The sequence below is a fragment of the Procambarus clarkii genome, chromosome 5 (genome assembly GCF_040958095.1).
Source record: "Procambarus clarkii isolate CNS0578487 chromosome 5, FALCON_Pclarkii_2.0, whole genome shotgun sequence".
Lineage (NCBI taxonomy): Eukaryota > Metazoa > Arthropoda > Malacostraca > Decapoda > Cambaridae > Procambarus > Procambarus clarkii.
This window is the reverse complement of record NC_091154.1, coordinates 4,031,760-4,055,089: the sequence shown is the minus strand read 5'-3', so window position 1 is coordinate 4,055,089 and position 23,330 is coordinate 4,031,760. Positions and strand designations below refer to the sequence as shown.

At 44.1% G+C, this 23,330-nt stretch overlaps 2 protein-coding genes across 2 annotated transcripts; one reads left to right on the top strand and one right to left on the bottom strand.

Annotated features, from left to right (window-relative positions):
- Window positions 1–12,854: 12,854 nt before the first annotated feature.
- Window positions 12,855–14,048, bottom strand: LOC123766889 (zinc finger protein 99). Its single transcript, XM_045756349.2, has one exon. It carries the CDS (start codon window positions 14,046–14,048, stop codon window positions 12,855–12,857), a length of 1,194 nt encoding a protein of 397 aa, XP_045612305.2.
- A 5,687-nt stretch (window positions 14,049–19,735) lies between these two features.
- Window positions 19,736–21,457, top strand: LOC123766898 (zinc finger protein 99-like). Its single transcript, XM_069305276.1, has one exon. It carries the CDS (start codon window positions 19,736–19,738, stop codon window positions 21,455–21,457), a length of 1,722 nt encoding a protein of 573 aa, XP_069161377.1.
- Window positions 21,458–23,330: the final 1,873 nt, after the last annotated feature.

Sequence of the window (23,330 nt, the reverse complement as noted above, 5' to 3'; positions counted from 1 at the left end):
TCTCTTTCCCTTTCTTTCTCTCTTCTCCCTTTTTCTGTTCATGGTCTTCTACGCTCCCTTGCTATCCTCTTCTTATTCCTATTACTATCTCCTTCGGTTGTTATAATAGGAGTTGCCTTGTATGGGTCAATAGACCTTCTGCATTTCTCATTATTACTACTATCCCCTACACCTTACTTTCCTCCTCAGCTCTCTCTTGCCTATTTATTGCCTGTCCCTACCTCCTAATCACAATCGACTTGAGAATGGTCCAGGACGGACCGAAACGTCGTCGTCCCTTCAACTTCTAGTGTGTGGTCTGGTCAACTTACTTCAGCCACGTTATTGTGACTCATCGCCTGCGAGTACTCAAGATGGGACAGCACAAGTGATTTTGAATAGTACAACCATTGTGATGGGATCCCTGGATTTGAAAGTTCTCGTAATCCATCATATAATATTTTCTGGCAGACGCAATATTTGCTTGGTTATGCTCCCTAAATGTTGGATTACTACTGAACTCGCATTGAAATCACCAATGCCCAGGGCTCTGTTTATTCGTATAAATGGATGATAGTGGCGATATTAATAACCCATTAAAAATAACATGAGATAGAACACGAAACAATGAGTATTAATTGAATATGTTTTATGTTTAGGAACAAGACCTGGGTAAATACTGGTTCGGAAACAGGGGTGAAGGCTACATGGTAGTTCATGCTCTGTGTTGCTCCCTTGTTTCATATGAATGGATTTCATTCCTATGCTCAATAAACGATCCTTGGCCGGACATGCTATTTCAGTAAACTGACTTATTCAGGGAAGATGAAGACTGGCCAGCTGATGACGTCATTTGTCCATTAGCGATGCCTGTGCATGGGACACGGGTAATGAAACTGGGGTACGCCAGGGACCAGCATTTTAATCCCCTTGAACGAAATTTTCAGAGGTGATGAGGGGGCCTTTTAGTACTCCTTTTAGGAAAATTATATATGTTCAAAGAATGAAGATAATAAATGTTATGAAAAATGAAAACAACCCTATGAATTTGCCTGCTCGGAAAGGAATTTTTTTTTTAAATGCCCCTGCACCAATGACCACCCAAGAAAAAATACATGACCCCCCTACGCCTACGACCGGCACAGGAAGAAAAATACGTGACCTCCCCCCCTACGCCGGTAGGAGGGGGAGGTCACCACAAACCGGGAGCCGGTTGGCCGAGCGGGCAGCACGCTGGACTTGTGATCCTGTGGTCCTGGGTTCGATCCCAGGTGCCGGCGAGAAACAATGGGCAGAGTTTCTTTCACCCTATGCCCCTGTTACCTAGCAGTAAAATAGGTACCTGGGTGTTAGTCAGCTGTCACGGGCTACTTCCTGGGGATGGAGGCCTGGTCGAGGACCGGGCCGCAGGGACACTAAAGCCCCGAAATCATCTCAAGATAACGCCTACAACTGGCATAGGAAAAAATACAATATACCCCCCCCCCCCTATGCCTACGACCGGCATAGGAAAAAATATGTTACCCCCCTACGCCTACGACCGGCATAGGAAAAAACACGTGACCCCCCTACGCCTACGACCAGCATAGGAAAAAATGAAAACTGCCGGCCGTAGGCGTACTTTCCACTACTACGAATAATGAGACATCATTATTCCCAAATCCTTTACATGCTGCTTTCCTACTATGGACAGATTTGACTGTTTTGAACCCTGTATTATGTTTAAGGTCCTCTTTGTATTATGTTTAAGGTCCTACGTACATGAGTAATTGGAATTTATCGTTGTTAAACATAATGATATTTTCTACTGCCTAGTCGAAAAAGTTTATTAACATCTGCTTGTAGGTTTTCAATGTCTTCAGCAGAGATACTTTTCGTGCTGATTTTTGTGTCGTCTGCAAAGGATGATTCAAAGCTGTGACTTGCATTTTTGTCCCTCCCCGCTCAGCTCGTTGCTGCCGTGAGGGGGGTTTTGTGGGTGCCTGCCGGAGTGTGATGCTCCTTGGGACAGTCCTCTGTCCTTTTGTAGCCTTGTGCTCCTGCTGCCGTCCTCTCCAATTGTGCTGAGCACCTTTTCCTTTTCCTTCTGTTTCATTGTTCTCCCCCCTCTTCTCCTATATGCTTGCCGTTTCCTGCCGACCTTTTGCTTCTTTTGGTTATTCCTTTGGACTACTTCTATTTTGACGTCCGGGTGCTTGGGGAGGCATACTCTTGCACCTGTAGAACTGTAATACCCAACGTCGAGAGCGAGGGGAACCTTTTATTGTCAATCCCCCTTTCGTCACTGAACCTGATCTCGACGGACTGTCGGTTCTTAAGGTGGCGCCACGTTTGTGGGGCGTATACTCACAATGCACCCCTGGGAGGCCCCGGCATGATCGGTGATAGCTTCTTGTTGGGTGTCCTGCCTCTAATTGTGGCTCCATGGTGGGTGTGAGGGCACATTCGTGAATGAATATTCCTTTTCGTAGCGATGATAAATCCTGTTTCAACTGTTTCTGCTTTACCTTCTCAGGCTTGTGGGGTGGGCGACCAAGCCCCGGAGTCGGTCCGTGTTGGAAGACCGGGCTCTGTAGCCTCCACTGCATTGGGCCCCGACCTTGCTCCTCCTTTGACCTCTCTGACTCCTCCCCTCAGCTCCCCTCCCTCCTCTGTGGTTGGGTCGAGCCCCAAGCCCCCAGTGGTGACTACCTCGTCCCCTGGCGCGGCTTCGTCTCTCATTGTGACTACTGCGCCTTTTACCCCCGTGCCCTCCGGGTGTTCTCACCGCCATTCCCACCACAGCCGCACTCGCACTATCCCTTCCCGTAATAGTACTTACAACGCTTTGTTTGGTCCCGCTACATGGGCTAAATACTTTGATCTCCACCATCTGGATTCTACTTCTCCTGACAACTTCTCCCTCCATAAACACCTTGTTGATTCAGTAGATGCCTCTGTTACTTTTAACTCCACCAGTTACGGTACGCGTGTTGTCGCTGCTCCTTCTCAGGATGCAGCTACTCGCTTAGCCGCTTTGTCCTGCATTAGAGAGACCCCTGTCCGGGTCTCCAAGAACGTTCGGTTAAATGCCAGTGTTGGCACTGTTCTCCCACACCATGTTGCAACCTGTTGTTCGGGACCTCAAAGATTGCCAGGAGGATATTAAACATATCCTCGAAGCCCAAGGCCATTCTGTCCTCCAGGTGGACACGTTTACTCGACCCTCTCGTGGTCATCGCCGCCAGCCCCTTCGAGTTGTAAAAATCACCTTTGATAGTAGGACCCTTCCGCCCGCTATTATTCTTGCTGGTGCCAGATGCTCCGTTCAGGAGTACATTCCCTCTCCTACACTATGCAATAAGTGTTGGAAGTTCGAGCACGGTGTCCTGAAATGCACCAGTACTGTGTATCTGTGCCCCTTGTGTGGGGACGATAGTCATTCTAAGTCCGAATGTGCTTCTCCCCAGGCTCGCTGCCTCAATTGCGGTGAAGCCCACCCTACCTTCTCACGCTCGTGTATGCACTACAAACTCGAGGAAGCCGTCTTCAACTGGAAGCACCGTGATCGTCTGTCTTTTCCTGAAGCGAGATGCCAAGTTCGTCGTCTCACCCCTTTCGCGGGCGTCTCCTACGCTCGCGTTTTGCGTTCTACCTCTCCTCGTCCTTCCCGTCTTCCTCAGTCTCACAACCGTTTCCAGGCCTTAAACCCGGCTACGCCCACCACCGCCTCCCCTGTTCCTTTGCCTCCTGTCCCAGATGGTCTCCCTCCCGGTTTTCCATCTGGGATTTTCCCCCCTTCCTACCCAGTTTGCCATATCTCCTTTGTCTTCTTCCCCATCTCCCCCCCCCCCCCCCCCACTCTTTCTTCCCGACCCTCCCCCCAGTCTCTTGACCCGCCATGCCACTTATCGGTCCAGGTTGATATCCATCATCCTCCCAGCAACCTTCGTGTTGTTCGCTCTTGTTCCTCTTCTCCTGCTGAGACCATTGACTCTGTCGCCCGGTACGTTGTTACTGGAATGCCTGTCTTTTCGAGTCAGAAACATAAGCCTGGCTCCTCTCCTTCTTCCTCTCCGGCGGGTAAGGTTTCGCTTTCTTCCTCACCCCCTCCCTCTGACTGTCACTACATCCCCTCCCATTTCCTTAGTCAAACTCCCTGTCTCTGATATGGAGGTTTCTTCCGCCCCCGATTCCCTCTCTGTTGCTGCCCTTCCTGAAGTGCACTCCCTGCTTTCTGCTCCCCCCCCCCTCCTCCTCCAACTGTCCTTGCCTGCCCCTCTCAGTTGTCCCCTCCTCCTCCGGACCCTGTCAGTCCGCCTCTGGTCTGTTCTCTCGCTCTCTTCCCTCTCTCCTTACTAAGTTTACCCATGCCCCCTAACCCTGATTTTGCCGACCCTGCTTCTGACCCTGATCCTGAGATTCTTTAATAAACTGTGTTCCTCTTTACCTTTATTTCTTTCTTGTTTTCTGTTACTGTCCCTTCTCTTTGATAATGTCTATTCTTCAGTGGGATATTAGTGGATTTTATGCCAACTTCCATGAACTCCAACTTCTCATTACACAGTTTACGCCACTTGTGTTTGTCTCCAGGAACCCATGCTTGGTGCTCGTCCTGGTCACTTTCCTGGTTATTCCTTTCTTCCCCCCCCCCCAGCTCTTGCTGGGGCCCATAACTCTACTGCTCTCTTAATTCATTCTGATATTCCCTTCGTCCCCCTACTTCTTCCGTCCCCTATCCATTGTTCTGCTGCCCGTGTTTTTGTGGGTAAATGGTATACAGTTTGTTCCATTTATCTCCCTCCAAATGTCCCTCTTTCCCTTCCTGATCTTAAGCACCTCCTGGACTTCTTGCCAGAGCTAGTGCTCCTGTTGGGTGATTTAAACTGTCAACATACCCTCTGGGGTGATGTTCTGACAAACACCCGAGGCCGCCTTCTTGAACCGTTCGTCCTCGCTTCATCTCTATCTCTTCTGAATTCTGGTGAGCCCACTCATGTAGACTCTTATACTCGCACCCTGTCCTGTCTTGATCTTTCTCTCTGCTCGTCGTCCCTCTACTTAGATTTCGAGTGGCAGGTTCTTGATGACCTCCACAAATGTGATAATTTCCCCATCCTCATTTCCTTTTTCTCTTTCCACCCTCCCCTCTCCTTCTCTCGGTGGCAGTTTGCCAAGGCTGACTGGTGCCTATTCACCCTCCGTGCTACTCTCTCTGATCTCTCTTCTCTGCCTCTTCCTCGCGCCCTCCTCCTTTTTTATGACACTGTCTTCAACGCTGCCCTCAGCTCTATCCCTCGCTCTTCCTCCCGGGGCACACGGAAGAGTGTTCCCTGGTGGAATGCGGACTGTGCTCGGGCTGTCCGCTGTAAGCGTGCAGCCTGGAAAAACACCGCCGCCGGCAGACGGCTGTTTCTTTTATTCTGTTTCGGAAGGCAAGTGCGGTGGCCCGTAGGACCATCCGTACTGCTAAACGTGAGAGTTGGAAATCTTATTTTTCCACCATTACGTCCGAGACTCCTCTGCCACAGATCTGGAAGAAGATCCGCAAGATTGCAGGCAAGTTCGTTCCAGATTTCTTGCCGGTTCTCCACCTCCGTGGGACTCTTGTGGCGGATCCAGTGCAGGTCGTGGCCGAACTGGGTTCCCACTTTTCTTCTGTTAGCTCTGGTTCTCATCTTCCTCAATCCTTCCTTCTCCGTAAGCCTGTTCTTGAATCTTCTCCTTTAGATTTCCACACTCATCTCCGCCTTCCCTATAACGATCCTTTCTCTCTTTCTGAACTTCAGCCTGCCCTGGCCCTCTGCGGATCTACGGCGGCGGGCTCGGATGACGTTCATTATGAGATGCTTCGCCATCTCCCTCAGTGCACGTTTCAGTATTTACTGAATCTGTATAACCAGGTCTGGGAGTCGTTGTCCGTCCCTGAGGACTGGCTCGATGCCGTTGTATTCCCTATTCGGAAACCAGGGTCTCTCGGTACGTCCCCTAAGGACTTACGCCCTATTGCTCTCACGAGTTGTGTTTGCAAGCTGTGTGAGCGTATGGTAAATGTCCGTCTGATGTGGTTCTTGGAACACCATCACCACCTCTCTCCTTCTCAATTTGGTTTTCGCAAGTGCCGCAGCATGACAGATGTCCTGGTGAACTTGGAGGTCTATACTCGTACTGCTTTTGTTGCGAAGACCTCCGTTGTTGCCGTCCTTTTTAACCTGGAAAAGACTTATGACACGACTTGGAGATACCATATTCTGTTCCAACTTCGTTCTTTTGTCCTTCGTGGTAATCTCCCTCTCTTCCTTCAAAGCTTCCTCCCTCATCGTACCTTTCGAGTCAGGCTTGGTGCCACACTCTCTGCCTCTTTTCGGCAGTGTGAAGGTGTGCCCCAGGGTAGTGTTCTGAGCACTACTCTTTTTATGGTTGCCCTCAATGGTCTCCTTTCCTCCCTTCCTTATGGCATCTTCTCCACCCTTTATGTTGATGATCTTGCTCTTTGCTGTCGAGGTGATGAGTATCTTGTATCTAACCTAACTTACCTCCTAAATGTCAACCCATGTCTTGCTATTTTTTAAACAACGCTGTTCACTAACATGTGCAATTGCTGATTTATGCTATGTTAACCCCCCCTTTTTGTATTTTTTATTCCTTCTTTCAACACAATTTATACCTAATCCCGATTACTATTAAGTTTTAGTCTGTGTTTTTTCCCCCACACCTTGCCCAAAATGCTATGAGTATTAGTGGCTTTAGGTATTGTATGTACTAGCTCTGTCTATAAATCCAACATTATGTTTGTAAATCAGCTGTATGTACTTTTCCTGAATAAAATGTATTTATTATTTATTTTTTAATCAGTAAGTATTAAAAGAAGGCACCAAGCTGGGAAGGCTATGTAGCACAATTGTGTGTAACAATAAACCAAATTTTTTTTTTAACAAATAATGCACCTGTATGGTAAAACAAATCCTGTCAGCTGTAAAAATATTGATGCAGTTATTTAAATAAAAAATATAATGAAAGAAATATTACTGGTTTATTTTTATCCTATCTTTTTGTACTGTACAGTATATCCAAGGAAGTGAAAAATTGAGACATAATGCACAATTTAATGAATGATTAGCATGGATTAGAAGTTCAAAAGAAATATGACTATTACATATCAACATGAGATCTTAATGATCCATGGTCAACATGATTTAATAAGGATAATACAGTACTGTATTTGTAATAATACAAACTATAATTTAAAATCTTTATTACTGATTTTTTTATTAAGAAGATTAGGTATACACAGCAATGTGCTGCTACCCTATGGAATATTACACAGTGTAGATAAAAAACTAGCTATAAGTTTATCTAATACTCCCATCTCACAGAATGGTTAGACATTCATGGAATCAATTTAGAAAATACCAGCCTCAATACAAAAAACAAATCAACTCTGACTAAATAACTCTTCGCGATTTTCACATGAGGTAAGCACTGAATCATGGAAACATTATATTATAATTACTCTTACCAGTTTCTACAAGACTCCTCTCAAACAATGTATTTTTTAACATGTTTAGGTATACACAGCAATGTGCTGCTTCCCTATTCTGTATGAAGGACCACACAGTGTAGATCAAAAACCAGCTACAAGCTCATCCAACATCCTCACCTCACAGGATGGCCAGTCATACATGGAATTAGGAGAGAACAAAATACTTAAGGCTGATCTATTAGCCTCCACTGGCAAAATCTGGGTACAGCACAAGAATATCTTCCAATATTCCTGAGTGTATGAAGTAATTACAGGGCTCAAAATACCTCATACCATTTGGTATGTAGTCACTGATAACAGGGCAATCACAGATATAGTGTTGGAGAGTATGTTCTCTCAAGTAGGACTGAAAACAAATGTTTTTTCCACGAAGAGGGTTATAAACCCATGGAACGGCCTACCTGCTGAAGCCGTAAATGCCAAATTCCAGCTAAAAAATATTATTAAGACAATTGGCGTGCCCTTTAACAAGCCGCCGGCTATCTGTCCTCGTCGAGGCCACTAGATAGTTAGTGGTTCTTGGGTAAATTCAGTAAATATATACAATAATTGTCAGCGCATCTTCCGAGCACCAAGGACAGCTACACAGTATCTTAGAATTACGTAGGTAAACAACAAATGTAACATAGAGTATATCATCAGCATAACAAGTGACAGTGTCTTCATTATTAGTTGGAAGATCTTTAATAAGTTTGTGCATCAGAACGTTGAACAACAAGGGGCTGAGGACCCCTCCTTGTGGAGTTCCCAGTTCAGTGTTTGTTCTCTGTGCTTTTAACTAACCTAACCTAACCTAACCTAACCTTTAACACCATTAAACAAAACATATGCTGTTCGATTAGACAAATAGCCCTTTATCTTTTCAGTAATTTTCCTTGTATTCCCACCTCGGCAAGCTGTTCCAGTATAATTTCCCTGTTTGCTGTATCAAAAGCTGCTGCTAGGTCGAAGACTGTTTGAGGGGAAGCTTCAATATGTGCGAAGTACTCAGCAAAACAGTGTTGTGTACTGAGCCCAGGCATAAATCCAAACAGTTGGGGTGACAGGTGCCCCTGTATACGATACATGAGTCTGTTAAGAACAATACGTTCAAGCACTTTACAGACACACGATGTTAGAGATATGGGTCTATAATTGTCCGAGTGTGGTTTGGGGATGGGAACAATGACACTCTTTGTCCAAGCATCAGGTAATACTCCTTCACTTAAACTCATTCTGTACAACACTAATAATGGATTACCTGGTACGTGTGAGACTAATCTCAGTAAACTGTAAATAATACCGTCCTCTCCAGCAGTTGATTTGCCCAACTTTAGTGCATGATTTAATTCCCATTCAGTTGCATCATTAAGGTCCGACACGTCGATAGCTGTACAGGCAAGATTGATGGTTCGTTGTCTGTTGGGGCGCGTGTCATTAAGTTTGTGCTGTATGTTAATTGGGAGTGAGTTGTAGCAGGCGGTGGCAGGTGGTGGCGGGTGGTGACGGATGGTAGTGGTGGGCAATGGCGGGCGGCGGGCGGCGGCGGGTGGTGGTGGGTGGTGGCGGGTGGTGGCAGGCAGCAGCGGGCAGTGGCGGGTGGTGGTGGGCAATGGCGGGCGGCGGGTGGTGGTGGGTGGTGGCAAGCAGCAGCGGGCAGTGGCGGGTGGTGGTGGGCAATGGCGGGCGGCGGGTGGTGGTGGGTGGTGGCAGGCAGCAGCGGGCAGTGGCGGGTGGTGGTGGGCAATGGCGGGCGGCGGGTGGTGGTGGGTGGTGGCAGGCAGCAGCGGGCAGTGGCGGCAGTGGCGGGCGGTGGCGGGTGATGGCTGGGGGGCCGCAGTAGGTGGTGGCGGGGGGGGTGGCAGGCAGAGGGGGGTGGTGGCGGCTGTGGCAGGCGGTGGCGGCTGTAGCAGGCGGTGGCAGGTGGTGGCGGGTGGTGGCGGCTGTGGCAGGCGGTGGCAGGTGGTGGCGGGTGGTGGCGGCTGTGGCAGGCGGTGGCAGGTGGTGGCGGGTGGTGGCGGCGGTGGCAGGTGGTGGCGGCTGTGGCAGGCGGTGGCAGGTGGTGGCGGGTGGTGGCGGCTGTAGCAGGCGGTGGCGGCTGTAGCAGGTGGTGGCGGGTGGTGGCGGCTGTGGCAGGCGGTGGCAGGTGGTGGCGGGTGGTGGCGGCTGTGGCAGGCGGTGGCAGGTGGTGGCGGGTGGTGGCGGCTGTGGCAGGCGGTGGCAGGTGGTGGCGGGTGGTGGCGGCTGTGGCAGGCGGTGGCAGGTGGTGGCGGGTGGTGGCGGCTGTGGCAGGCGGTGGCAGGTGGTGGCGGGTGGTGGCGGCTGTGGCAGGCGGTGGCAGGTGGTGGCGGGTGGTGGCGGCTGTAGCAGGTGGTGGCGGGTGGTGGCGGCTGTAGCAGGTGGTGGCGGGTGGTGGCGGCTGTAGCAGGTGGTGGCGGGTGGTGGCGGCTGTAGCAGGCAGGCACACTTTCGCTCACTCTCACACACACTCACTCTCACTCTCATTCACTCTCACACACTCTCATACTCACTCTCACTCTCATACTCACTCTCACTCTCATTCACTCTCACACACACTCACTCTCATACTCACTCTCACACACTCACTCTCATACTCACTCACTCTCACTTACTCTCACTCACTCTCACACACTCTCACTCTCATACTCACCCTCACACAATCTCGCTCTCATACTCACTCACTCACACACACTCACTCTCACACACACACACACTCTCACTCACTCTTACTCTCACACACTCACTCACTCTCATTCACTCTCACTCTCACTCACTTTCACACATTCTCACTCTTGCACACACTCACTCACTCTCACACATTCTCACTCTCACACACTCACTCTCATACTCACTCTCACACTCACTCTCACACACTCACCTCACACTCGATCTCACTCCCTCTCACACTCGATCTCACTCTCCCACACTCGATCTCACCCTCACACTCTCACTCACTCTCATACACTCGATCTCACTCTCCCACACTCGATCTCACACACTCAAGCAAGGAAGAACAAAAGGTCATAGATTTAAAGTAAACAAAGATGCTGAAGAAATATAAGAAAATTCACTTTCGCAAACAGAGTGGTAGACGGTTGGAACAAGTTAGGTGAGAAGGTGGTGGAGGCCAAGACCGTCAGTAGTTTCAAAGTGTTATATGACAAAGATATTGCTCCCCTTCTTTCATCCTCGAGGGATTTTCATCCACAGGCGTCTAGAAGTGAGCCAAGTGACAATGGTCTCGTAATTCATGCTCCAGTTCTCCTGGTGATACTATTTCCTAGACAAGAATGCCATGTTCTGTACTATGTATTGATTGTGTTGCTAACCATTTCAAGGTGCTAGGAGGCATTGGTGCAATAGTGAGCAGTGTGTGTGTACTCACCTAGTTGTGCCTGCAGGATCGAGCATTGACTCTTGGATCCCGCCTTTCGAGCATCGGTTTACAGCAATGACTCCTGTCCCATTTCGCTATCATACCTGGTTTTAAAATTATGAATAGTATTTGCTTCCACAACCTATTCCTGAAGTGCATTCCATTTTCCCACTACTCTTACGCTAAAAGAAAACTTCCTAACATCTCTGTGACTCATCTGAGTTTCCAGCTTCCATCCATGTCCCCTCGTTCTGTTACTATTATTCCGCATGAACATTTCGTCTATGTCCACTCTGTCAATCCCTCTGAGTATTTTATACATTCCTATCATGTCCCCCCTCTCCCTTCTTCTTTCTAGTGTCGTAAGGCACAGTTCCCTCAGGCGCTCCTCATACCCCATCCCTCGTAGCTCTGGGACGAGTCTCGTTGCACACCTCTGAACCTTTTCCAGTTTCATTATATGCTTCTTCAGATGGGGACTCCATGATGAGGCGGCATACTCTAAGACTGGCCTCACGTAGGCAGTGTAAAGCGCCCTAAATGTCTCCTTACTTGGGTTTCTGAATGATGTGTGTGTGTACTCACCTAGTTGTGCTTGCAGGGGTTGAATTCTGGCTCTTTGGTCCCGCCTCTCAACTGTCAATCAGCAGGTGTACAGGTTCCTGAGCCTACTGGGCTCTATCATATCTACATTTGAAACTGTGTATGGAGTCAGCCTCTACCACATCACTGCCTAATACATTCCATCCGTTAACTACTCTGACACTGAAAAAGTTCCTTCTAACGTCTCTGTGGCTCATGTGGGTACTCAGTTTCCACCTGTGTCTTCCCTGGAGTGTGTGCGAGTGAGTGAGTGAGTGAGGTAATGCTTAGCAGGGATTCATACCAGTGATATGCCTCAGGATTATATATACCTGTATAACCATTTATCTTTTAGTGACCACAGAGTGCTCATTAACTGATAATTTTGCTATCAAATGATTTATAGAACATTATAATACTGTAATCACTTCCTCATCTATGTTTTTAATTATCTTGGTTACTTATCCAATTCCTTAATAACTTTCAATTATAACTATAACAACTATGGGAGACAAACAAAAGAATATTGGATAAATAAACAACAGTACCTCAATCTTATTTATGTGCTAATTACAAAAATCCTATATAGTGGTTACAGTGAGTGGATGGTAACCTTGTATGTTACAGTGAGTGGATGGTAACCTTGTATGTTACAGTGAGTGAATGGTAACCTTGTATGTTACAGTGAGTGGATGGTAACCTTGTATGTCGAGACAATTGTGAAACAAGTTCTATATAAAACTTAACATGTCATAAAAGTCATGTATTACTCCTTTTTTTATAATAAATAACTTAATGACAGAATAAATACTAACTATAATTTATTGTACAACAATCAAAACAACTATAAATTATATTACCAATCAAAGTAATACAGGCTACTACTTTACCTGGTAAAACAGGCTCATAATGACCATACACACCAGTTAAGGAATACTTAAACTTAGGATTATATATAAACTGTATAAATTAAGCTACATATTTCATGTCAATAAAATAGTCTCATATAAATACATCTAAAACTGTTTTCTGTTCCCCGCTTCAATGTTTAATACAATGATGAGTACAAATGAATAAGAACAGAAGATAAAAATAAACCTGAATACCTTGTGCCGTGAAGCTTTAACTTTTGGGTGAAAAGTATTTTTCATACAAAATAGAAATAAACCCGAATACCTCATGCCGTGGAGCTTTACCTTTTGGGGTGAATCATATTTTTCAAACAAAACAAAACAAAAAGACCTTTAGAACGTTCAATTGACAAGGTGATTTTAGGAGATTTTCGGGGTGAAACTCTCAATCTTCAAACTCTATATTGCAATAATTGTAAGTTAATATACTAATATTGTAGGAGACTTATTATATTTTAACATTCTCTAAATGTTCTCACACACTCTAAATGTTTACCCAATTAGCCGAATGTACTATCATGTGCTTTTTCAAGTTTGATAGACGAGAGAATCTCTTCCCACACTCTGGACACTCATGAGGTTTATCTTCCAAATGCACTACCATGTGTTGTATTATATATCCACGACACTTAAATGTCTTGCCACACTCGGCACACTCAAAAGGCCTTTTATCAGTATGCACTACTCTGTGCCCCCTCATATGTCCAAGCTGCCTGAATCTTTTCCCACACTCTGGACACTCATGAGGTTTACCATCAGTATGTACCAGCATGTGGATCTTCATATTTACAAGATCACAGAATCTTTTCCCACACTCTGTACATTCATGAGGTTTACCATCAGTATGTACCAGCATGTGGATCTTCATATTTCCAAGATCACGGAATCTTTTCCCATACTCTGAACATTCATGAAGCTTATCATCCGTATGTACTAACATGTGACGCTTCATACTTCCAAGATGACGGAATCTCTTTCCACAGTCTGGACATTCATGAGGTTTACTGTCAGTATGTACCAGCATGTGGCTCTTCATATTTCCAGGGTGACGGAATCTCTTCCCACACTCTGGACATTCATGAGGTTTACCATCAGTATGTACCAGCATGTGGATCTTCACATTTCCAAGATCACGGAATCTTTTCCCACACTCTCGACATTCATGAGGTTTGTTATCAGTATGTACCAGCACGTGACGCTTCACACTTCTAAGATGACGGAACCTCTTCCCACACTCTGGACATTCATGAGATTTATCACCCAAATGTACTATCATGTGATGTATTATACTTCCACGATCCTTAAATGTTTTGCCACACTCCGCACACTCAAAAGGCCTTTTATCAGTATGCACTGCTCTGTGACCCCTCATATGTCCAAGCCCTCTGAACATCTTCCCACACTCTGGACACTCATGAGTTTTATCATCAGTGTGTACTAGCATGTGTGCCTTCATGTTTCCAAGCCGCCTGAATCTTTTCCCACACTCTGGACACTCATGAGGTTTATCATCAGTATGTATTAGCATGTGTCTCTTCATAGTTCCAAACCTACTGAATCTCTTTCCACACTCTGGACACTCATGAGGTTTATCATCAGTATGTACTAGCATGTGACTCTTCATACTTCCAAGATGACTGAACTTCTTCCTACACTCTGGACACTCGTGAGTTTTCATCTTCTTTATGATAGGTGGAGTTTGTGTGAAGGTTTTCTCCTCTGGCCGACTCCACGAGTGGTGATGTTGAGAGACGCGTCACGGTAGTGTCAATGTTGAGGGTTAGGCAAGGCTTGAGTGTTGTTTCTTAGAGTTAAGACTTGATGTGAGCACTTGGCGGTCAATGGTGGTGCTTCTTCTTTATGTTAGGTGCAGTTTGTGTGAAGGTTTTCCCTTAATGCTGCTGATTATGGAGCCACGATGGCAGCGGTGCTGGATGTGCTCTGGCGTTTCCTTGAAGGGTAAAATACAAAGCCGTGTGGCTACATTAGCGTCGCCTGACTCCACCACGCCGCCGCCGGACAGTCTTCCCGCACTAATAACCAGCCGGAAAACTTAAAAACTTCCCTGTGGCCCCGGGCGATAAGGCGCCAGGCGTCGCAACAATCCGGACAGTTGAAGAGGAACGCCTGACGGTGGTATCGAGAGCCAAGAGGGTAATGTCCAGTCGAGTGGTCCGGCGGAGGCGACGTCCTTCTTCTTGATAGTAGAGGATCCATAGTAAATGTAGTTTACATGAAGGGTTTATCCTCCCGATGACTGCACCAGTACAATTGTTGGGTGGTGCGTTTATGTTGAGAATGATAAGAGTTTCAAAAGTGTTTGTTCAGTTGTGCTGTAGATAGGAGCGGCGACTGAAACAGAGGTGTACGTTAGAGACTTGCCGCACCGTAGGGCGGTGTGTGTTTATGGCGTCAGCTGATCCTTGGTGCTGCGGCAGGCAGTTGTTTTCTGTGTTTGGGTGGTGGTGGCGCCAGATATAGATGTGGCGCCAGATATAAATGTGGCATCAGATATATTATATAGACCATTATATATTATATACATATTATAGACCAATATCAAATCTACACATTCTATAAAAAAATATTTGAAAAAATTATCTACAAACAGCTCTATTCCTACCTTGTAAAATTCGACATACTCGGCCCCTGCCAGTTTGGCTTACGGTCCCAAAAGAGAACCAATGATGCAATCATTAGTCTTCTTGACGTAATCTACTCAGCCCTTGACAAAAATGAGTTTCCGATTGGACTCTTCATTGACCTAAGAAAAGCCTTTGATACTGTTAATCACAACTACCTCTTACTTAAACTCCAGCATTATGGAATCCGAGGCCTTGTTCTTGACTACATCCGATCCTATCTTAGTGACAGACACCAATATGTAACCATCAATGATACAACTTCTTCCAATCTACCAATTACCGTTGGGGTGCCACAGGGCAGCATGTTGGGACCTCTTCTATTTCTTATATATATCAATGATCTGCCTAATGTCTCTAATATTCTTAAACCTATATTGTTTGCTGATGATACTACCCTTATCTATTCAGACCCCAACCCACATACACTAAATAATGTTGTGAATAATGAATTAAAAAAAGTCCACATATGGATGTCAACTAACAAACTAACATTAAACATAGAAAAGACCTACTACATCTTATTTGGAAGCAAATCATCAAATGCAATTCAGCTACAGATAGACAACATTAACATCAGTAATAAAAATGATGGCAAGTTTCTTGGCCTATTCCTAGACAAGAGACTCAACTTCAGCACCCACATTCAACACATAACTAAGAAAGTCTCTAAGACAGTTGGTATACTCTCCAAAATCAGATATTATGTTCCTAACTCTGCTCTCCTCTCACTATATTATGCACTAATCTACCCCTATCTTAATTATGGTATCTGTGCATGGGGGTCTACCACTGCAAACCACCTTAAGCCCATCATCACACAGCAAAAATCTGCTATCATAATAATAACTAACTCTGCTTTCAGACAACACTCAGCTCCCTTGTTTAAATCTCTAAACTTGCTAAATATTAACTCCCTCCACACATTCTCTTGTGTCAACTACATTTACAAAACCCTGTTCTTAAATGCAAACCATGCTCTGAAACTCTCCCTGGACAGATGTAATAGGACCCATTATCACCACACCAGAAATAAATATCTCTTTGATATCCCCAGAGTCAAACTTAATCTGTGTAAACACTCTATGCAAATTAAGGGACCTAGTCTATGGAACTCACTCCCTAGTGAATTGAAAAGCTGTCCAACTTTTGCCTTATTTAAAACTAAAACCAAAAAGTACCTAATCTCGTCTTCTTTGTTTCCTACACTGAGCTTTAAATTTGCTCTGTATCTAGTGTTACCCAATCTCCCAATCTTTATGTACTTAACACAAACAACTTTATCATTGTGTTCATTGCTGTCTTCTTTTATGCGATAGCCATACGCTGTATTGTGCCTACTAATTTTTGTTAAACTACCATTCAAGCTGTCATTGCAATAAATCTGAGCTACCTATGAGCTTTAATATACCTACAATTTTCTCTCATCTTTTATTATTTTTCTTGCTTTGTAACTGTTATCATTTTTTATAAATTTTGCAAGTATTTACCTACTTAAAATTTTCTTAGATTAAGGACCTGCCCGAAACGTTGCATGTACTCTAGGAATATCAAAACTGTATTTATTTCTGGTGTGGTGCTCATGGGTTCTGTTACAACCTTCTATGAAGCTTTTGAGGTCAGGATTGGCATTACAGTTCAGCGTTTTATATATGTATAATACACATGAGAGAATGTGCAGTGACTTAATATCTAACATATTCAGAGATTTGAGTAGGGGTACCGAGTGATGTCTGGGGCCAGAGTTGAATATTGTCCTAATAACAGCTTTGTGTTGAGTAATTAGAGGACGTAAATGATTTTGGTAGTAGAACCCCAAGCACAAATACCATAGTTGAGATATGGATAGATAAGGGAGTAATAGAGAGTCACCAGGGCAGGGCGGGGTACATAATATCTGATCTTAGAAAGAATGCCAACAGTTTTTTAAACTTTTTTTGATATATTTAGAATGTGTCCCTGGAAATTCAGCTTGAGGTCAATGAGAATGCCAAGGAATTTGCCATCTAATTTGTTACAAATTTGGGTATTGTTTATTTTGAGATTTATTTGATTAGAGGATTTATTGCCAAACAGAATAAAGAAAGTTTTGTCAATGTTAAGGGTGAGTTTGTTGGCAGTTAGCCAATTATTTTTATTATTATTATTATTATTATTATTATTATTATTATTATTATTATTATTATTATTATTATTATTATATAATGCGTAAGGCTTTTGACATTGTCAACCACCAAAACCTTCTTCTTAAATTACATCATTATGGAGTCAGAGGTCACTCCCTGCAATACCTCAAATCTTACCTTACTGACAGGCTCAAGTATGTTTCTGTGAATAATTCAATTTCTCCCACCCTACCCATCAACATTGGTGTTCCTCAGGGCAGCATACTTGGCCCTCTCCTCTTTCTCATCTACATTAATGACTTTCCAAATGCCTCCCAACACCTCAAACCAATTCTATTTGCTGACGACACAATCTTCATTTACTCCAGTCCTGACCCCCCTTGCTCTAAATGCCACAGTAAATACTGAGCTAAATAAAGTCCATCTTTGGCTAACTGCCAACAAACTCACCCTTAACATTGACAAAACTTTCTATATTCTGTTTGGCAATAAATCCTCAAATCAAATAAATCTCAGGATAAACAATAGCCAAATTTGTAACAAAATAGATGGCAAATTCCTTGGCGTTCTCATTGACCGCAAGCTGAATTTCCAGGGACACATTCTAAATATATAAAAAAAAGTTTCAAAAACTGTTGAGATATATTATGTACCTCGCCCTGCCCTGGTGACGCTCTATTACTCCCTCATCTATCCTTATCTCAACTATGGTATTTGTGCTTGGGGTTCTACTACCCAAAATCATTTACGTCCTCTAATTACTCAGCACAAAGCTGCTATTAGGACAATATCCAACTCTGGCCCCAGACATCACTCGGTACCCCTACTCAAATCTCTTAATGTGTTAGATATCAAGTCACTGCACATCCTCTCATGTGTATTGTATATGTATATATATATATATATATATATATATATATATATATATATATATATATATATATATATATATATATATATATATATATATATATATATATATATATACATATATACATATATATATATATATATATATATATATATATATATATATATATATATATATATATATATATATATAAAACGCTGAACTATAATGCCAATCCTGACCTCAAAAGCTTCATTGAAGGTTGTAATAGAACCCATGAGCACCACACCAAAAATAAATACAGTTTTGATATTCCAAGAGTACGACTTAATCAAACTAGAAATGCTCTACAAATCAAGGGACCCAGAATGTGGAATGACCTTCCCAACCATGTTAAAGACTGTACCTCTCCCAACCAGTTTAAGATAAAAACTAAGTGCTACCTAATAAATTCCCTGTAACCTACCTTACCCCTATATTGTCAACCCATGTCTGTTATTTTTTAAACAACGCTGTTTGTCGACCTAATTGTATTTGAGCTGTTTTTTCTGCTATGTTCCCCCCTTTTTATTTTTATTTGTTCTCAACACATTATATACTTTAATCTCAATTAGTATTAAGTTTTAGTCTTTAGTGTTTTTCACGCCCGAAACGCTTTGCGTAATAGTGGCTTTAGGCATTGTATGTACTAGCTCTATCTATAAATCTATCAATAATAATAATAGTAATAATAATAATAATTTATTTGGGAAAAGTACATACATAGTTGCAGAGTTACAGTACAAATATTCTGTTTGATTTAAAGATAGATTTAGTACATACAATACCTAAAGCTACTATACGCATAGCGTTTCGGGCAATTATTTGCCCGAAATTATTATTATTATTATTATTATTTTTATTATTACCTATGTCCCTTCCTTTGTTCATGTATCATATATATGTACATTTGTGTAAGCAAATTATTATTATATTTCATTATTATTGACAAAATGCATGGACACTCAAGTATACTATAGTTTATCCAAAGCTTTTTTGTCTGAAGAAAACGTGATGATAGACACAGGAGTGTAAGCGTCCCCCGCGATCAACAACAACACCGACGCCATGTGCACACCCCCACTGGACCACGTGACTCGACATTACCCCCTTGGCTCTCCATACCACCGTCAGGCATTCCTCTTCAACGGTCCTGATTGTTGCAACGCCTGGCGGCTTATCGCCCGAGGCCACAGGGAAGTTTTTAAGTTTTTTGGCTGGTTATTAGTGCAGGAAGACTCCGACGGCGGCGGCGTGGTCGAGTGGTGCCGAGAGTTAGCGGGTCTTGGTGGTCTCCTGTGTTCCCTCAGGGCGTGGTGCACTCCTGGTGGGCCCCTCAGGGCGTGGTGCACTCCTGGTGGGCCCCTCAGGGCGTGGTGGGCGGCTGGCTTCTGCTCTCACAGACGGATCTGGAAGAGGTTTTGCGTTTTTGCCCATTTCGGTACGAGTTTAGGAGAGGCCATGACTTTGGCTACCTAGTGTTCTCTGATAGGGGCACTTGCCTCCCTGAGTAACTCTAGGGGCTCCACGAACATCTGCCTACCAGTGCATTTATTCACTACAAAGTCCATTCTTTTCCATCGACAGGCGACGCTAATGTAACCAAATGGCTTTGCATTTTATCCTTCAAGAAAACGCGATGTAACATCGAGCACCACTGCCATCGTGGCTCCATAATCAGCAGCAGGAGCACCATTAAGGAAAAACCATGACACAAACTGTACCTGTCATGAAGATGAAAACTCATCAGTGTCCAGAGTGTGGGAAGAAGTTCAGTCATCCTGGAAGTATAAAGACTCACATGTTAGTGCATACAGGTGATAAACCTCATGAGTGTCTAGAGTGTGGGAAAAGATTCAGGCAGCTAGGATATGTGAAGACTCACATGTTAGTGCATACAGATGAGAAACTTCACGAGTGTCCAGAGTGTGGAAAAAGATTAAGTCGGCTTGAATGTCTGAAGATTCACATGTTGGTGCATACGGATGATAAACCTCATAAATGTCCAGAGTGTGGGAAGAGATTCCGTCATCTTGGAAGTATGAGAAGGCATTCGAAGGTGCATTCAGATGAAAGTCCTTTTGAGTGTGCTGATTGTGGAAGAAGATTTAAGGAACGTGGTGCCCTAGTAAACCACATGTTAGTGCATTCAAGTGAGAATCCTCATGAATGTCCAAAGTGTGGTAAAAAATTCAGGCAGCTTGGATATATGAAGAGTCACATGTTGACACATACAGATGACAAACCTCACGAGTGTCCAGAGTGTGAGAAAAGATTCCATCAGCTTGTATGTCTGAAGAAGCACATGTTGGTGCATACCGATGACAAACCTCATAAATGTCCAGAGTGTGGGAAGAAATTCCGTGTCCTTGGAAGTATGAAGAATCACCTGATAGTGCATTCAGGTGAACGACCTTTTGCATGTGCTGATTGTGGCAGAAGATTTAAGTTACGTGGTGCCCTAATAAACCACATGTTAGTGCATTCAAGTGAGAAACCTCATGAATGTTCACAGTGTGGGAAAAAATTCAAGCACCTTAAAACTATGAAGAGACACATATTGACACATACGGATGACAGACTTCATGAGTGTCCAGAGTGTGGGAAGAAATTCCGTAATCTTGAAAGTATGAGGAAGCACTCGATCGTGCATTCAGATGAAAGACCTTTTGAATGTGCTGATTGTGGCAGAAGATTTAAGACACGTGGCGTCCTAATACAGCACACATTAGTGCATACAAATATGAAACCTCATGAATGTCCTGAGTGTGGCAAGAAAATCCGGCACCTTGTAAATATGAAGAGACACATGTTGGTACATACGAATGACAAACTTCACAAGTGTCCAAAGTGCGAGAAAAGATTCCGTAAGCTTGCATCTCTGAAGAGTCACATGGTGGTGCATACGGATGACAAACCTCATGAATGTCCAAAGTGTGGGAAGAGATTCCGTCACCTTTTAAGTATGAGGAGGCACTCGCAGGTGCATTCAGATGTAAGACCTTTTGAGTGTGCCGATTGTGAGAGAAGATTTAAGGAACGTGGTACCCTAATAAAACACATGTTACTGCATACAAATGAGAAACCTCATGAGTGTCCAGAGTGTGGGAAGAAATTCCGTGCCCTTGGAAATATGAGGACGCACTCGATGGTGCATTCAGATGAGAGACCTTTTGAGTGTGCTGATTGTGGCAGAAGATTTAAGGTACGAGGTGTCCTAATACAACACACATTAGTGCATACAAATATGAAACCTCATGAATGTCCTAAGTGTGGGAATAAATTCCGGCACCTTGGAAATATGAAGACACACATGTCAACACATACGGATGACAAACTTCACGAGTGTCCAGAGTGTGAGAAAAGATTCCGTCTGCGTGCATATCTGAAGAGACACATGTTGGTGCATACAAATGAGAAACCTCATTAATGTCCAGAGTGTGGAAAAAAAATTCAGTTTGGAAATATGAAGAGACACATGTGGGCACACATAAATGTAAAGCTTTGTGAGTGTTCAGTGTGGGAAAAAATTTAGGCAGCTTGGAATTATGAAGAGTCACATGTTGGCACATATGGATGACAAACTTCAAATGTGTCCAGAGTGTGGGAAAAGATAAAACATTTAAGGAACATAGTGCTATAATGAAACACATGTTAGTGGGTATTGATGAGAGACCTCTCAAGTGTTGAGAATGTGGTAAGAGATTCAGTCATCTTGGATTTATGAAAAGGCACATGATGGTACATTTGGATGATAGGCTAAACAATTTTAATGTGGGAGAACCTTCAGAAAATGTTAAAGTATAATATTGCATATATTAGTATGTTAACCTTATTCCAATACAGTTGGGAAATTACGAGCTTCATCACAAAAATATCATGCTACTGTATCAATATCAAATATCATGCTATACATATATATATATATATATATATATATATATATATATATATATATATATATATGCGAACAAGCCTGAATGGTCCCCAGGACATATGCAACTGAAAACTCACACCCCAGAAGTGACTCGAACCCATACTCCCAGAAGCAACGCATCTGGTATGTACAAGACGCCTTAATCCACTTGACCATCACGACCGGACATAATGAGGTGATAGCCGAGGCTATTTGAACCACCCCACCGCCGGCACTCGGATAGTTATCTTGGGCATAGCATTTTACCAAATCACCTCATTCTTTGGGGCAACACGTGAGGAACACAAATGCGAACAAGCCTGAATGGTCCCCAGGACATATGCAACTGAAAACTCACACCCCAGAAGTGACTCGAACCCATACTCCCAGAAGCAACGCATCTGGTATGTACAAGACGCCTTAATCCACTTGACCATCACGACCGGACATAATGAGGTGATAGCCGAGGCTATTTGAACCACCCCACCGCCGGCACTCGGATAGTTATCTTGGGCATAGCATTTTACCAAATCACCTCATTCTTTGGGGCAACACGTGAGGAACACAAATGCGAACAAGCCTGAATGGTCCCCAGGACATATGCAACTGAAAACTCACACCCCAGAAGTGACTCGAACCCATACTCCCAGAAGCAACGCATCTGGTATGTACAAGACGCCTTAATCCACTTGACCATCACGACCGGACATAATGAGGTGATAGCCGAGGCTATTTGAACCACCCCACCGCCGGCACTCGGATAGTTATCTTGGGCATAGCATTTTACCAAATCACCTCATTCTTTGGGGCAACACGTGAGGAACACAAATGCGAACAAGCCTGAATGGTCCCCAGGACATATGCAACTGAAAACTCACACCCCAGAAGTGACTCGAACCCATACTCCCAGAAGCAACGCATCTGGTATGTACAAGACGCCTTAATCCACTTGACCATCACGACCGGACATAATGAGGTGATAGCCGAGGCTATTTGAACCACCCCACCGCCGGCACTCGGATAGTTATCTTGGGCATAGCATTTTACCAAATCACCTCATTCTTTGGGGCAACACGTGAGGAACACAAATGCGAACAAGCCTGAATGGTCCCCAGGACATATGCAACTGAAAACTCACACCCCAGAAGTGACTCGAACCCATACTCCCAGAAGCAACGCATCTGGTATGTACAAGACGCCTTAATCCACTTGACCATCACGACCGGACATAATGAGGTGATAGCCGAGGCTATTTGAACCACCCCACCGCCGGCACTCGGATAGTTATCTTGGGCATAGCATTTTACCAAATCACCTCATTCTTTGGGGCAACACGTGAGGAACACAAATGCGAACAAGCCTGAATGGTCCCCAGGACATATGCAAC

Excerpts from the sequence above, each read along its gene's own strand:
- LOC123766889 (XM_045756349.2), bottom strand. The coding sequence starts at position 14,048 with ATGAAAACTCACGAGTGTCCAGAGTGTAGGAAGAAGTTCAGTCATCTT.
- LOC123766898 (XM_069305276.1), top strand. The coding sequence starts at position 19,736 with ATGACACAAACTGTACCTGTCATGAAGATGAAAACTCATCAGTGTCCA.